We start from the raw sequence: 16,644 nt of genomic DNA on the forward strand, positions 1-16,644 counted from the left end.
TCGAAGAAGGGGATGGCTCCAAGTATCGTATTTAAGCCCCTGGCAAAGATTTTAACAGATTGTTTGTACGTAAAAGCCAAATGCCTTGGGCAGTGGAGATACCTGCTCCCTCTGTGGGTGGTCAGAGGGTTCATCTCTCACAAGCCCCAAAAACTCCAGTCTCGTCCTCCACGCATGCACCTCTCCAAACTGGGATCCTGGCAGAATCTGCTGGGATTCTATGGGGAGAAGCAAGTATCCCCTTCCTTGGGGGAGCAGAAAATGGTTTTGCTGTAAGCTGATTTAAATTATGTAAAAAGCAATTAATCAGCAGCTTAAAGATGCTCAAGTTGGAATAAATGCAAGATCAAGGACAGAGTACACAGCATTTACCACACAGACGTCACCCCTACAGAAGGGGGCAAAGAGATTAGCGGTCCAGCCCTTCCAGAAAGGCTGCCGGGATGGTCAGTATTTATTATTTGTCCCACAGTAATTCCAGGAAGTCCTGAGGAGCACGAAGGCCTCCTCTCCTGTGCACACAGCAAGCAGCAACATGCTCTCGCATACAACTGGTGATCTCAACAGATAGAGGGGACTGCATGGCAAAACTCAGAAACACAGAGGTAAAAGGCTATGGCTGTGGTCAAAAAATATTAACAAATAAAAATCAAGCAGGATACGCAGAAGGAGCCGCCTAGGCCCCCCCGCCACCTCCGCGCAGCCCGGCCCGCCAAGCTCTCCCAATCCCCTCCTGCGTAGCCTGCCCTCCGCCCTGAGCAATAAGCTCCTTACAGAAGAGCCTTTATCATCATCTGCCCTTTATGCATCCAAGAATTAAAGAGCTCCTCACATCTGTCGATCACCATACACACTCAGCACCCAAGAGATTTCTTTTGTCAGCCAGAAAGGAGACGGCAACCTCCAGGAGGAAAGATGCCAATGAACATAGGCCAAAGGTTCAACGAGCTTCAAGAGCAGCACAAGCCCCCACGTCCATCGTCGCCTCAGGAATGTGTTCCCTCTGGGGTGCAGCTGGGAAGCACCTCAGCAGCGACATCGCGTCCCAGCTCGGCAGCAAGAAACGCCCGGGGACTCTCCCGTTCTCACAGACACACGTGCGCACAGAGGAAAATACCACCAGGCAATAAACCGCAGAGAAAAGATTAGGGAGATATCCACAAGCAATGTCGAACAAACCCATTAAATCATTTACTTATTCCACTTGGCCTTTTCCTCATAGTTTGCCTTAAATCAATTCTTCCCGGGATTTTTTTCCCAGGCATCTTTTCTTTTCCTGAATAAAAGAAAATCTGCAAGGCACCACAGCCTACACAAGATGACTCATTTTAAGAGTTTGAGGTGACTTAAAAAAAGGAAAACTGAGGTGGCTGCCACCAAAGTGACTGAAAGCCTTGAAACAACGGAAATGACACTGGAAAAGTAGGTATCCTTGGCCCTACTGAGGCTCAGGAGCATGGAGAACTGGTAGAATTATCAGTTAAACGACACACACAGGAAGCAATTTTTATTCACAGGCTTAAAGACTCCTTTGTTTTTGTTACCACGTAGCCTCTGCCACAGTTAAAGAAAAAAAAAAAGTATCACAACTACTATGACATCTTTTCAGCCCTATTTTAGGACTTCAGGAAGCCCCAAAAGTGCAGACAACACACACAGTTGTTTTTTGTTTGTTTTTTTTTACACTTCACAAGGTATTTCTATTTTTATGTTTAGTTCTCAGCAAAGATTTTAACTCTGCTCTTAGCAAAGAATTAATAAAGCAATATTTCTAACTAATGGTTTTCCAGTTGATGGTTTTGGATACATTCACTTATCAGAACCTGTCTTTCTCAGAAACAATTTTGAAGAAGAGGTAGTTCAGAAATACCTGAGCTACTGGCCCTAGGCATGATTTTTCAGCTTACATATAGGAAAATGAGAAGCAGCACACACTTGCAGGACAAGCAGTAAGACCGGGCAGCAAAGCAATGCTAGGAGCTGGGCCATCCCCACTTACCGCCCGCCCTTAGCACTGAGCCATGCCACCTATGCAAACCCTACTCAAATTGCATTTTTTTTCCATGTTCTGCAGTAAGAAGTTGCCTACAAGGCGGCTCCGCTCCTTGCTGCGGTGCACGCAGCAGCCACACACAAGCTTTGCTCGCACTGCTCCACAGCGGCCGCGCATCCCTGTGCGAAGCCAGGTGGGAATTCCCGTCACCGGCCGGAGAAGAGGTGCTGGATGAAGCATAGCTGATGGTCTGGTAGAGCTACAGGAATGCGACCAACGGTTCTGATTTTTCTTTTTAATATTGCAACACTGCAGAACGCATTATTCAGGAAGAATTGTTCACAGACCACTGAACTCTGAAAGTGTACCCGTATGTCAGCAATCTTGCTTCTTTCCTTCTACTCCATCAGTTAGTTTAAGAAAAGACATTACTTATACTTGCAAACCCCGTCCTTCATATATGCTGAAACCTTCACCTGTTTCATACCTGCAATAAGGCAGTTACACGCACTCACATCCTGGGAGTATCCATTTACAAATTATCCAGAGATGAGCAAGCTCGTCCAGTTTAAAGAGGGAATTAGCACCAGTCAGAAGCAAAGACTAAAACTGGCCATTCAGGGCTTATTGGCACTTTCTGCTATCTTTATAGAGGTCACTTCCCACGTTTTGCTTGGTGAGATAAAAATCTATCCATGACAGACAAGACCACAGAAATTGGCACAATCTGCTGCAGCAGCCAAGCTGACTGGGCAGGGAGCTCTACGATGCACCAGCACACAACACGGTCTCTTCAAAATACTGCCTCCTCCGGGTCACAGCACCATGACCAAGGCAAACAGAAGCTTTCCCTGGACCCGCACTATTTCTCTAATGAGCCAGAGCAGGGAAACATCTCTCAAAGGATTCAAGAAAATTCAGCAGTAGTTTTGGAGTCATCAGGACCCAAGATACTTTGCAGAAGAAACCCCAAGGCCCTAGGGGATCAGGTCACTACAGAACAAGCCCTGAAAGACTTTTGACAAAGCTTCCAGCACAGGGAGAAAAGACCAGAAGAAATGCTCCAGACTCAAGTCCCTGACTCTATCCTCCTCCTTGAAGTCCATTCGCATGACATTTTATTGTGTTGCCTTCAGGCACTTTCCCCATCTTTTTTTTTTTTTTTTTTTTTTTTTGCCACTGAAGCTGGAGCACAGGGAAGTCCTCTTGAGCCAGCTGTAAGGAAGGGAAGCCCTGGTGCTACCTCTTCCTCCTATTTATACCAACAACACTACTGCAACAGTTCAAATGTATATTATATATATAGCTCTATGGCTTATTTCCAGGCAGAAGTAACTCAATGCTGGTGTACATATGTTTAGACCATAGCAGTTGGAAAGAATGTCCCATAAATGCTATTACTCTGCTGTTCCATTCTGACTACCACAGATTCTACCCTTGCAGAAATACAAGCTGTGTTAGCAAAATAAAACTAAAGTAGAAAAATTCAGGCACCAAAAAAATAAGCAAGGCACTTGTCACCTGCACAGTACTGACAGACTTTCACTTTGGCCCCAACAGATTTATAGCTGTAAATTAACAGCCAGTTCTTGTCATATCAAAATACAATGTCCAACTGCCAAGTAGATGTGGCCAGAGTGCGTGACAGCATAAGGGCAGGCATGCAATACAGAGTGCCTGCCAGTAGCCACTTGCAATTTAAAGGAACCTTATGAACTTAAAAGCCAGACAGATAGAAGATAGCCAGCTCTGCACAGCTCTCTGCAAATCCTGGTCGTACAAAAACATCAGCTTTGATGAGGCTGATGTTGCTACATCACCCATAGGCCCATGTGCTGAAAAGCAACAAGCAGCCAAGTGTGGGGCCACTGACCCGCATCTCAGATCCACCTCACCTGGAGCTGGGCACAGAGATCCCAAAGACGTGTTGCTGAGGGACATGCCCACCGCACACCAGCAGGATGCAAATCCCAGTGCTGGATCCTACCACGACCCAACGCAGCCCAGCACAGCCACGTGCCGGGCAGCAGCCCACAAGGGACACAATGTCTCCTGGACTCTCGCTTCTGAGAGAGGACAGTTCATCTACCAGGCACACTCCGCAGGTGGCACCGAGCGCGGCTTTCACCAGGACACGGCCATCCCTCTTTCATGTGGCAAAGACTGTCTGCCAGTCTTCCCAGCATATAGCGAAACAACTTTTACACCATGTTTTCCCTGTGACAGCAAGTACTTCACGGAAAAAAAATAAGGTGTTGGGAATTTTTTTTCCTCTCCCATGAATCCTCTTGTATTAGACTAATGAGGATCAAAGCATAATCAACCCTTTAGAAGTATCTAAAAAGACACTCCATCTTTATGTGATGCGGAAAAGCCAAGGATCGACATGTAGGGCCTCCCCAGGGGGTGGAGCACCTCTCTCATGCAGGGGTGCAGATAACCTATCTCTATCCTTGCCACAAACCTGTTTATTACTCCAGGGATGAAATTGCCCTTCCCAAACATGTCAGGTCAGTGCCAGCAGGACTCCAGCTGGGGAAGGAAGAGGAAGTGTTATTTTTACATATAGAAATACATGTGTGTGTAGGTGTTTTTATATATGTAATTTGTGTATATATGTAATGTACAATATAAAAATAGAGACGATAGACACACACACACACAAAGTTATGTGCTTGAAATGAATCCTACATAGGCTGATCCTGCAAGTGACCACAGAGGCAGTTATCTGTACAGTCGCTGAGCGAAATGAGCTACTCATGCTGATACTACCTCACATGAAATTAAGTTCATGCTTAAGTACTTGCCAGAACGGTGCCAGACTTGCTCCACTGCCATCCAGCTCTGGCTTAAGCCCTCCAGGGTCATCATCGCAGTAAGAAAGCAGCACAGAGGCTGGTGCAGTTACAGATGTTACACAACACCAGGGTCACACTGTAAGCTGGCAGGGCGGAAGGCTGTAATTTACTGTACTAACAAGCACACTAAGAAAAGTAACACACACTCAGCTAGAACAGAGTATGTTCTTCCTATTAAGTTATTAAACACACCCGCAGAAAAATAGAAACACTTATCGCATCACCCAACCAGGCCCCGGCAGTTAAACGTCCTCCATGACGCTGCGTCCTGCTTGGCAGCCGCCTGCAGGGCTTTCCTTTCCAGGGCTCTGAGCAAAGGTATCTACACTGGAACGCGCTGGGGAGCGGGAGGCCGGGCCCCAGGCACATCTCTCTTCCACAGGGATGTCCCCATGCTGCAGGCAGCCCTTCTCCTGCCTCCCAGGGGCGACGGCCCCTCGCAGCCGGGGAAGTCGCCCACTCTGATGTTTTGTAATGGATTTGGCTTCTAAGCCCTTCACTCGGCCCTACCTGTTGCTCCCCGCCCTCGGCAGTTAGAGCCTCGTGTCCGGGGAGCAAAGGGCCCGGAAGGCGGCGCGAGGGTTAACGGGACGGGATGTGGGGCAGAGCACAGGTCACCAGGAGGGAGACCCTCCCGCCAGCACCAGGAGTAGGGGCAGCCCCCCCTCCCGGCTCCAAGGCAGCTCGGGACTTCAGAAGCACGCACAGTGCACAGCGCACACCCACAGAAGGACCCACCAAGACACTTGAGTAGCAGCACTGCACGTCACCTTGTCCCCGCGCCCCAGCCCAGGCTCACAAGGAGGCCACGGGGTCACACCCCCCTGGCAGCCCCAGCGAAGCCATGAGCCAACACGAGGGCCGGGATGAGGCAAACCCCAAACTTCTCCATTCCTGTCCCCCATCAACCGCACCTTTGGGCTCAGCTGTTCAAGAGGACGACACTCCGATGACAGCCTGGCTCTTGGGACCACTGCAGGGAGCCCAGAGCTGGGCCGTGAGCCAGGCACGAGGAGCTTATGCAGCTGCTCTGAGCCCAGGCGCTGCGCTGTGCTATGCTAAGGGGGTAAGTATCCACCTGCTGCACGTGGAGGGGGAAAGAGGCAGAGACAGTGGATCCACAGCCATTAATCGTGTTTCAAAATACACCTCTGTTCACGAGGTTCACCTACCGTTCCACGTCTCCGCAGCGCAGACACGCTGGTTAGGAGTGGGAAAGCCATCGCTCTCACCTGTGACAAGGCCGCTGTGGCCAAGACAGCAGCACTCATGCAGCTCAGTCGGCAGGAGTGAGTCCCTTCCTGGCACAGCCAGGTTCTTTGAGGGACAGGATCATTCAGCAGACTCTTCTGACGCTGCGTCAACATTAGGACAGTTTGTCATAGAAGCTCAACTTGCAATTTTTCCCCTGTACAGGCAAGGCCTTGGCCAGCAACCTCTCACACTTGTGCCCATACTAGGAACATCCCAACACGTTCCCTGCCCCCTCCTGGTCCAGGACACAAAGGCTGCAGAAACGGAGCACAGCCAAGGGCTGAGTAAACCTGACACTGAGCACAAAAACCAGTCAGCAAACACAGCGCAGGTCAGACACACTCCTTTCACCCTCACTCTTGTTTCTGCAACCCCAGCAGAGCCTGCCAGCTCGAGCTTCTTGGGAGAATAGCCTCAGGCTGAGCAACGGTGCCATTTTGATCACTGTAGCCTTTTTTTTTTTTTTTTCCTGTGCTAAATAAAGCATCCCTAGTGCAAGCACGGCTTCAGACACAAGCGCCCCTTATGCTCTACTGAAAGGTGAGTCACCAAGTTCAAAGCTTTTGAAGGGCTCAGGGGCTAGAGCTGCAGAGCACAGGAGACTTAGAAAGGCAGCACTTCAGCACTGCCACTTGAAACACCAGCTGCTCTAGGCATTTGTCAATGCCTGACTCTCCAACATGGTACAACCCATACGTCTCACCACAGTCTTCTCTCTTCCAGAGGAAAGTCTTTCTGGCTCCATGATTGGGGACGTTTCAACATAATTATGCAAAATACTTAAGAGATACAAAAATTAAAAAAAAATAAAAAACACACTGTAAGATTTGCACCAGTAATGAGAAATTTCATTTTTCAAATTCAGGTAAGAAATACAACATTAGCTGTTCATTAGCTGTCATATTGGCCTTCTTGACCAACTGTGAATTTTAATACTGTATTTGGGAGAACAAGTAGAACTGGCTTTTACTGTTACTGGCTTCGAAACACTAAATATACCGGCAATTCATAGACTTTTCTGTAGCACTACTTGCAATCAGAGTTTCCTCACAGTAACTAATAACAGTTCGCTGCTCTCCTGGGACATTAGGAAATTACAAGGCTTACTGGGCTTTCCACAGCTCTAATTCATATGGTGCCTAATCTGCCTGAGCCTGCTGGAAAGTCATCACCATCAGAGCTACTGCAATTACTAGTGACAACAGAGCCAAGTCTGCGTTCACAACAACAACAATCCTAAATGAAGATGCAGCTCTCAGGTGGGAGAAGTGAAGAACATCCCTCGCAATCTGCTGGGCTTGGCCGCACAGCTATGCCTAAGACTATGCCTTGGAAGATTCAGATTCAGTTTCTAGTTCTGCCTCCGATTTCCTGGGGCACTTTGGAGCTATAGTCCATATAAGAAAAACACCCTCCTCTTTTCAGCCTAAAGCTCCTTTGGGATGGGTGAACTCTTATCATATGCCAGTCCATAGCTCATTGAAGCACAGGTAGGAAGCACTGCATCTACAAACACTAAGAGCAATGCACCTTTGCACTAATGCTTTTGAAGACGGATCACACGGCTCAGCTCCACTGCTGGTTACAGCAGCCCCAGGCCTCACTTAGGTTTTCCTTGCACAAGATACAGATGCTCAGGGCACGAGTAAGTAGCACCACAGCGACAGGAAATATTGGGAGGTTTCTGAATTGCTGTAGTCACCTCAGCAGAGCCCGCAGGGTTTCAGGAGCAGGGAAGAGCCCACACCTGGAAACGCAGTCCAGAGTGGAAAAGGCGCTGCAGCTCTGCCGTGCGTGTACGGGAGCTCTCGGAAACTTCCAGTTGCACAAAGGTAGGGAGAGCGGCAACAAACAGAAGCCTGAAACGGCTGAAACTGAGCGTGGTGGTAGTTAATTATTCAGAGCTCAGCCAGGATCTCTCCGCACTAATATCAGGGCTCCGTTCTACCAAGCACCATGTCTGAGCACCATGTAAGAGCCACTCCCTGCCCCAAACGTGAAGACAACAAACTGTATTTTAAAAAGCCAAGCACTAGCTAGCACAGGGTATTTGCCTTCATTCTCACAGAGACAAACGGCCGACTCCTCCTCAAGTCTTGATCAACAGGAAGAAAAAACTGCCTGCTCCGCTTTGCCTGGCCAGCACAGCCCTGACCTTCTCACTGGGAAACAGAGGAAAAGCACTTCTGTTTTTCACCAGATATGGGGGGAGAGCAAGTCAAAAACACAAGTCACTCCACAGGCATCTGCAGACCCTTGATAAACAAAAGTCCAAAACTGGCCTGGGCCTCAATCACAATTTCAGCAGTTCTGGCCTCCAGAAACCCATCAGGTGATGGAGGGCACCTAGTGCCAAGTGCATAGCCCGTGAAGCAGATGGCACCGCCACCAAGCAGGGCCGGTGCTGGTTTCCTCACGAGCACCCACTGCACCAGGCAAAGAACAGCTCTGACCAGCAGGCAGCAAAGGGGTCATCCCTGGCAGCACCTTGGAATGGTCTTGACCCATCTTATTGTCCCTGAAGTCTTGTCTCAAGATTGGCAACATAGGTCATGATGCTTCATGGACACAACTGCAGGCTATAAAAACAAACAAGCCTTTATATCCACCCTGCTTCAGGAACCAGAAGCAACTGGACCTCAGTCCACCAGCAGAAAGACTTCAGTTTGATGACTATAAATCCTTGTGACTATAAGTCCCACCTAATGCCCACATTGGCCTCCAACTCAGGCCAGGCAACCAAGCCCAAATGACCCAGAATTTCAAGACAAGACATAACTTGCACAGAGGGAAGAATGGAGGGAGGGGAATACGTACATGAAACTGTTAAGAAACAAGGGTTCAGTTGTGAGCACCACCTATTTAAGGATGAAGTGGAAGAGACCAGAGCAGCCTGGAAGGAAATGACCAGCCCCAGAGCTATGCCAGGCTCAGTTGTTCCACTGGCTCTATCCCCAGGTACAGACATGTCATTGAAATCCAGTTCTCGCCATCCACAGAGAAGCAGAAATAACACTGATCAGCCTTTGTCCTCTGCACTGGGAGGCAGTGTTATAAGCCTGGCCATAGACAGACATGAAATCCCTTGCGCCTCTGGCCAGCAGCCCTAAGCTGCTGAATCAACCGGTGCCGAGGCTCAGCGATACGGAGGGGCAGGAGATGCCTGGCTAGCACCTGCAGCCAGGCCACGTCCCCAGGCAGCAGCCTGAAAGCAGCACGGGCACGCAGGGCAGGCCGGGGCTGCACTAGGGGCTCCTCTCAGCCAGGCCACAGGCTGCTGTGGCTGTGCTGGTCCCACAGCCAGCAGGCCGAGCACTGCTCAAACTCTAGAGGAGCGGAGAGGGGCAACATCACGCAGAACAGCTCCCAAACATATCCATTTTCTGAAAGGCCTGTCCAAATTCTGCCAAAAGAGCTTGTGTCAGCATCACACAGGATCCCCTCTGCATCACCTACACTTCCAGGCTGCCCCCCACAGCAGACTTGCAACGCTTCCCTGCAGGGTTTGAAAAAACCCTGCTCTGCAACAAGCCTGAGCTGCACCTTAAACTATTTTATTAAGAGGTGATGATTTTTGAAGCATTGATAACAGTGAATTAAACTCATGTATTTTTTGGCTCTATTCCCATTCAGGTTCAACAATTCTCAGTTAGTTCAGTGCAGACCAGGAGCAGTTTAAACTGGTTCATGTTGGAAGCTACAGTATTTTTAAACAGAAAGGCCTCTGTGCTGCAGGCAGCCAGAACATTAGCCCACATACTCCATGCCTGGGCCATTTCACAGTCCTAGCCGAGTCCTGCAGCTAATGCTGATGTGGGACCGAGGAGCTGAAGAACCGTGTTGGGAATGCAAGGGCATGGGAAGGCACGATGGGTCTCGAGCTTCCACAGATCATCTGCCCTCACAAATCTGTGCCTATGTGCACATGTGCTTGCAGGCAGGACACAGGGGCACATCCGTGTTTCTGCTCCAGAGCTGGGCAGCTGCCATCAGGCGGATGGGAACCCACAGGCTGGCGGTGAGAACACATAGCTCCTCACAAGGAAACCTTGTCCTTCTAGAAGCAGTTTAGTCAGAGCTCATTTTCCAAACAGCTCCTCTCAAGGAAGCTTTTGCAAAGCCACCCAAGCCCAGCCCAGCATCATGGAGCTGGAGCAAGCACCCAGCTGCACCACTTGCAAGACATTTGATGAGACCGCAACATAGGACTCCCTGTGCTACATGCATTCCTGCTGGGGAATGTCAGGTTTTAGTCAAACCACCGAACTAAACTGGCAACTTGAAATATTTCTGGCTCAGGGGAAAAAAAAAAAAGGCAGATCAACTAAACAAGCAGCAAATTCCAAATGTTTTTCTTTGACTTTTTGGCTTACGCTTGTATGGTAAAGCCTGCATACAATTTTGTAGCAATTTGTTTCTACACTGACATTCATAATCTGGTTTGATTGATGGCCCTCCCCCCATCACAGGCACAGCTGCTTCTTTTAAAAAGCCCCTGAACAGGCCCAGGGGCTGAGCTAGAGCAGCACCAGCAACCCCGGTAGGAACCATCCTGCTCAGGTACCATCACTCTGAGGGCAGGCAGCTCTGTGGAGCCACCCTGCAGGTCAGCCCCACAAGCAGGCGGCAGCAGGGCTGCCCCAGCTGCCTCCCTGTAAAGTGACATGTTTCTAACCATGACTTTCCCCACTGCCCTGCCACTGCCCCTGGCACAGGGCAATCAATGCAGGCTCATTTGGTTCCCAGCTTTTAACCCTTTGGAGCATGAGCCTGGAGTGACCAGGTGCACAGCTGCGTTTCTGGCAGGCCCTGTAATCATCTAGAAATCGAGCTCAGGGAAACCAGCTTGTCTGGGGAAATTTTAGCTTTCAGCCTCCACTTTGACATATTACAATCCCCAAAATCAACATGCCTGGAGTTAAATCACTGTGTTCTAGGTCTGCATTGGTTAAATTTAAAAAAAAAAAAAAAAAAGGAAAAAGGAAAAAGATGGATTAATACATCAGACAAAACATGGGAAAAGCCTGAACACAGAGCTAGTCACCCAACAACAACAAAAGTCAAGACTCTAACAAAACAAAAGTTTATTTGAATTTTGTTTAAAAAGCAGCAACAAAACCAAACATTACCTCCAATTTGTCAATAAGCTTAGCTTAAAGACCTCCTGTTCTTTCTCCCATGTATGTTTTTTAATATCCAAAATTAGTTACTGGTTTCTTAGTCTTACTCCTGTAGACATCTTCTTGGGGCAGCAGAGTGGAATCATGCATTAGTTATAGGCAAAGAATAAGGGCTAATAAAAATTGAGACACAAAACAAGTTTTCTCTTGTACGGTTCCCACGCAACACAGTGCAAGTCCTGCTCACCCTCATGCAAACCACCTGCACATGCCCACACTCCCCCACACCGCGGAGCACAGCGCAAACAGGCCCCAGCGGAGCCGGCCTCCCACCGCTGCGCACTGCAGCCCGGCACCGCAGGGCTGCCTCACGAAGTCCCCACAGCGTGACAGCCTGCCCCAGGCTCGGCCTCTGCCCGCTGTGGCAGCCTCACAGGGCTCTCACGGCCCCAGGGATGTTTAGGAAGAAGCAGGAATGCTTTCCACTGGCAGAGGAAAACACGCCACAGCCCGTGAAACCGCAGGTTCTCGTGCATCTTAAACGGAGCTGCTCGTTGCAAACCGCAGAGGTGTAGAGGGCTCCCACTTCACCTACAGCTGCACATACAGCACACGGTCTCACCTTTCAGGCTCGTATCTAGAGCAACACGGCTGCTCCATCCAAGGTAGCCAAGCAGTATTCAGCAGAGTGGCCAAGGATATAGAGTCTGCGGGCCCTTCCATACCTCCAAGGCTGCCTGATCAATGAGGCAAGAGTCTCATACACCTCTGAGCCGGCAATTCTCAGGCAGTCCAAGAGACATCATTGAAGATGATCAGAAAAATCCCTTCTTACCTACAGCAGGTCAGCAAAAATCCTTCAGGACGCGTGTATATTAGGCTTCATTTCAGTCCCCAGGGATTTACACTCACATCAATTAGCAAAGAGAGAAGATCTGTTTCCTGGTATTTTAGAAGCATGGAACTGCTTTACCTTCGGAGGTAGAGGAGCACACATATAGCAGAGGGAGTATTTCCACAGATATCAAGCAGGGAAGTTCTGCTGCGGAACCTGTAGCAGGAGGGCTGCTCCTATTTGCCTTGGGGCCTGCTTCAGTAGGACAGTGCGCGTGAGCAGTCAAGGAAGACTCGGAGAGCAGTCTGCTTTGGGAAACCACCCCTAGCACCCAACACATGGGATCCCATGAGGGCAAATTGCTTCCAGCAGCACCATCCTCAGAAAAAAAAGCTATCAGGGAAAGGACCCTAAAAGTCAGCCTTACTACATCACACTGCTCTTTCCTTGCCTCTTGCCAGTTAACTGCTCTTTCTAATAAGATACAAAAATGCTAATTTGATTGTGTAGAATGAACAATGTCCCTAGGGGACCAGAGAGCCCTGACTGCACACTGGGAGATGCCACGGGGATACAGTGGAGCTTTTCCAAAAGACACATATAAGGAGGAAAAAAAAATTATCGAAACAGTTACCACAGAGTGTGGGGGCTATACCAGGAGATCTCAGGTCTGAAGAGGAGTGGGCAGCGCTCAGCTCCACTTTCCAGAGTCAGAACTTAATACCCCTTCTACCCTTTGGCACAGGTAGCTTTTGGCTGTTTTAACAAAGGTCTCTCTGCAACACCGATCAAAAACTCCTCAGTAACAAACACAAAGCACGTTTCACTGAAGCACAAAGCAGGTCACACTGAAGGCAGCACACGCTTACACTGAGGTCACAGACAAGCACTAAGAACTCTCCTCTACACGCTCTGAGGAAGCTGAGCAGGTTTTTCTCTTGCTTGGCAAGAGAGAAGAGAGAAATTAAAATTGTGCTCCTTGGTATTAAGCAGCTATCTCTGGGAACCTCCCACCTAAACCAGAGCCTTGAGAGCAGAATTTCACACCAAGGACAGACCATTTAAAGAAAGCGTCATTTATTTTCCCTGCAGTTTAGCACACTGTCTTCACTCCAGCAGCTACACTGCAGAAAAACTACTGTTTTTAGACAAACAAATGCATTTAGCATTCATGAATTACAAGCATTTTCTCATTTACTAGTCAGTCCTCATGAGGGGAAAGGCTTAACCTTACTATTTATGGAGAAATAGAAAAAATGTAAAGGCTGAGTGATCTGCCCAAGCTTACAAGTGAATCAGAGATAGAGAGAAGGAGCTCCCTGAGTCAAAGGCTCCCGCTGCAAGCACAAGGCCATGTCGCCAGCTTCTGCTCTCCTCGCAGAGGAGCTTAAGTCATCCTCCTCACCTCATGACATCAGTCAATTCCCAGGGAATGACTGACTGCCAGGAATTCTCTGGGATACCAAGGGTGATGAATTACAGAGGTAGAAGCAATTATATCCCAGGCAAGATAATCCCAGGAGAAGCGGTACTTTAGGCACCCATAGAAGGCACACTGAGAAGAGCTCAGTCAGGATGCTGGAACACAGACCCCATCTGAACAGACACTGCAGAAACACGTCTGCACTTCCCATGCTTCAGATCATCCTACCCTTCCCTGTAGGCTCACAGAATATTCCTTTGTAAGGGCTGACAGCGACCGTTTATGTGGAAGAGCAGGCATTTGTGCACTGTTAGTTGCCCATAACACAGGTCAGCGGTTGGAAATATGGAGGAAGAGGCAGCATTATGTTACTGCTGCCAGTCAACCCGAAAAGCTGCATACACCAGAAGGTGGAAAACTGATGAAACAGTTCATTATTCTCCCCCAAAGCTTGCCTGTGTAATAACTTGACACTAAGTAGCTTCAGTCACACACAACACAAGCAAACATAGCACCTCTCGAAAAGGAGACCTAGGCTTTAGCAGGAATTGGCAGCACAGCTAAGATACCAGTTGAAAGACAGGCTATGGCTACAGTATCAGTTGCTCTGCAGGACGTGACAGTAAACCAGGTCCTCTAAAGCAGTATTTTTAGTCCTGATGAAACCTTAGGCAATAACCTTAAAGCCAGCAGCACATAGCACCCACCTTGTTGCCTATGTCCTCACGCTTGTTCCCAGGCTTGCTTCTTCTCAGCTTGATGGAAGGGGAGCGAAGCAGGTTTTTGATCCGACTTGTTATCGTAGACCCTTCAACCGACACCATCTCCAGGTCCAAAAAGGTTTTACGCGCGACACAAACCGTCCCTGAAGAAGGAGCCCAGGTGCCAACGTACTCAGCCTCACTCGAGCTTGTTCACATCTCTTGGCAATCCTCGCGGGGCCTCCCTCCACACGGGCTGCACCACAAAGCTACTCACGGAGGCCGGCAGAGTTTCCTTGGGCAGATTCCAGGTGGTCAAATCAGCAGTAATCTAAACTGAAAGACACAGCCGTGGGTCAATGGGAGATTGGCTGTAGATTTCAGGCTCATTCTCCGCAAGGAATGTCAAGCGCGGGGGTTAGCGATAGGGACCGGCGCAGCACCGCTTATTCTCACAAGCTTTCACACACACACAAAAAAAAAAAAAAAAAAAAGTCGTTATTTTAGTACCAATTAAGAAGCATTTACAGCTCTGCAACTGCGGTGTTCTCCGCCCACGCCGGTTTTCATGCCGGACAGGGAGGCGGGCAGCCTCGCAGCACAGCGCCCGGGCCGCAGGGCGCTGCGCCGGGGCGGCGGGAGCCGCGGGGCAGCGCGGAGCCCCCGCGCTCAGCCGCGCTCGGGGACGGGGCTCCGCGGGGGCGGGCGGCAGCAGCCCCGCAGCCCAGCGGGCCGAGCTCGCCCCGACCAACCGCGCAGCCGCCCGACCAGCGGCGCTCCCGGCCCCGCGCGGCGGCCCTACCTGCGCGGCGGCGCGTTGCGGCGGGGCCGCGGGCGCCGAGCCCGCAGCGCTGCCCATGCAGGCGGCCTCCGCGGCGGGGCGGAGCGCGGCGGGGCGGAGCGGGCCGCCCCCGGCGGGGCGGGGCGGCCGCTGCCTCGCGCGGCGCCGGCGGCCGTTGCGCGGCGGCCGTTGCGCAGCGCCCGGTGTCGGCGCGCGGCCCGCCCGGCCCCGGGAGCCCCGCGGGCAGCGCCCGGCCCCGCTCGGCGCCGCCGCCCCCGCGTCCGGCCGCCCTGGGCCCGCTGGCCGCCCGGCCGGGCTACGGCGGCCCGCGCGGCTCACGCGGCGGCGCGGGGGAGGCAGCGCGGGCGGCGCGCGCCCCTAGCGGCGGGAAGGCGCCGCGGGCCCTCGGCGCCCTCGGCCGCCCCCGGGGTCACCGGCCCCCGCTCATGGCCCCGCGTTGCCCGCCAGGATCCCCCAGCAAACGGGCACGGGCCGGCGGCCCCCTCCGTGCCCCCGCACGCAGCCCAGGGCAGGGTGCTCGCAGTGCCGGGGCCGTGCGGGGGAGCAGGACTTGCCCATCTCCAGGTGCCGCAAGCTCCGGTGATGCCACGGGGACCGGTGGGAGATAAGTTCAGGGTTTCATGAAGATCTCGGTTCGGATACGCGCGGGAGGTGCAGGAACCTGCCCTTGCGGCCATGCATCAAGAAGTCGCAATGTTCCAGGAACCAAGGCCTGGAGAAATGCTCCAAACTCTGAGAGACTGACAATAAAATTGCATGGCTTGGCAGTGCTTCTTAAAATAAAACATAATTGAAGTCTGTGGGAGGTAGGAATATGAATACCTTAGCTTCCAGCCCCAGATGTGGTATGCGAGCAGGGGGATGCATAAAAAAGAGGATTCATGAATGAGATGTGAGTGTGAATGTGTCCCTTCCTGCTTCCCATGCCTCTTCAGATGGCTAAACAGCAGCACCCTGTTGCAAAGGAAGAGGAGAGGTTCACAAAGGCTAAAATCAGAGCTGCATATAAAAGATAAAATCCTTCCACTATGAAAATCTACATGTGTACTTAGTTTTATCCAGACTGGGATAAATCCTAGTAAATGGCATTGGACATGGAGTCATATTCAGGTGCCAGCTGATGCAGGGCTGGGAACATGACACCCCATGGGGGAAAAATGTCCTGTTTGGTGGGACGTGAACTTCTGCTGTTTGACACTAAAAGATCAGAGTCATCACACTCGGGAGAAGTGTGCAAACATTGAGGGATGTCTTTGAAAACAAGGGACAGCCGAGGTTGGGAGGATCTGTTTACCCATGGTTAGCGTTGTCCTTCCCTTTGAAAGCTGATCACGGCATAATGGGATTTGTGATCTGGTTTCTTCCCTGGCTGTGAGCTGGCTGAAGGGACGGACGTCCTCTGGCCCATCAGGGGCTTTTAAGTTCGGTGAAAAGCAGCTGGCAGAGGGGCCTGACATTCCTGGTATCGACTAAAATATGCAGCTTTTCCAATTATTATATAAAAGACCATGAAATTTCATACAGTTTCATCAGTCCATCTGAAAGAGAAGAAACTTGCCAATGATTTTGAAAGAAATCTTCCACAGTTTTATTACTGTACAGACAAATACTTGCTAATTTCTACTTCGATCTTGTTAATACTAAAGGAGAAGCAGCAG

The 16,644-nt window shown here is 50.5% G+C and overlaps 1 protein-coding gene across 3 annotated transcripts in view; it reads right to left on the reverse strand.

The window, feature by feature from the left end:
• The window catches only part of MAPKBP1 (mitogen-activated protein kinase binding protein 1), an 84,947-nt gene extending 70,626 nt beyond the window's left edge, over window positions 1–14,321 (reverse strand). For all 3 annotated transcript variants that reach the window (XM_088520474.1, XM_088520475.1, XM_088520473.1), the window contains exon 1: window positions 14,191–14,321. In XM_088520474.1, coding sequence (XP_088376600.1) covers window positions 14,191–14,307 — 117 coding nt within the window. In that variant the 5' untranslated portion in view covers window positions 14,308–14,321. The remainder of the gene's footprint in view (window positions 1–14,190) is intronic.
• Between the last annotated feature and the right edge of the window lie 2,323 nt (window positions 14,322–16,644).

The sequence above is a fragment of the Tinamus guttatus genome, unplaced genomic scaffold (genome assembly GCF_059628265.1).
Source record: "Tinamus guttatus ecotype Peru unplaced genomic scaffold, ASM5962826v1 Tinamus_guttatus_pri_ptg000089l, whole genome shotgun sequence".
In the NCBI taxonomy this organism is placed as follows: domain Eukaryota; kingdom Metazoa; phylum Chordata; class Aves; order Tinamiformes; family Tinamidae; genus Tinamus; species Tinamus guttatus.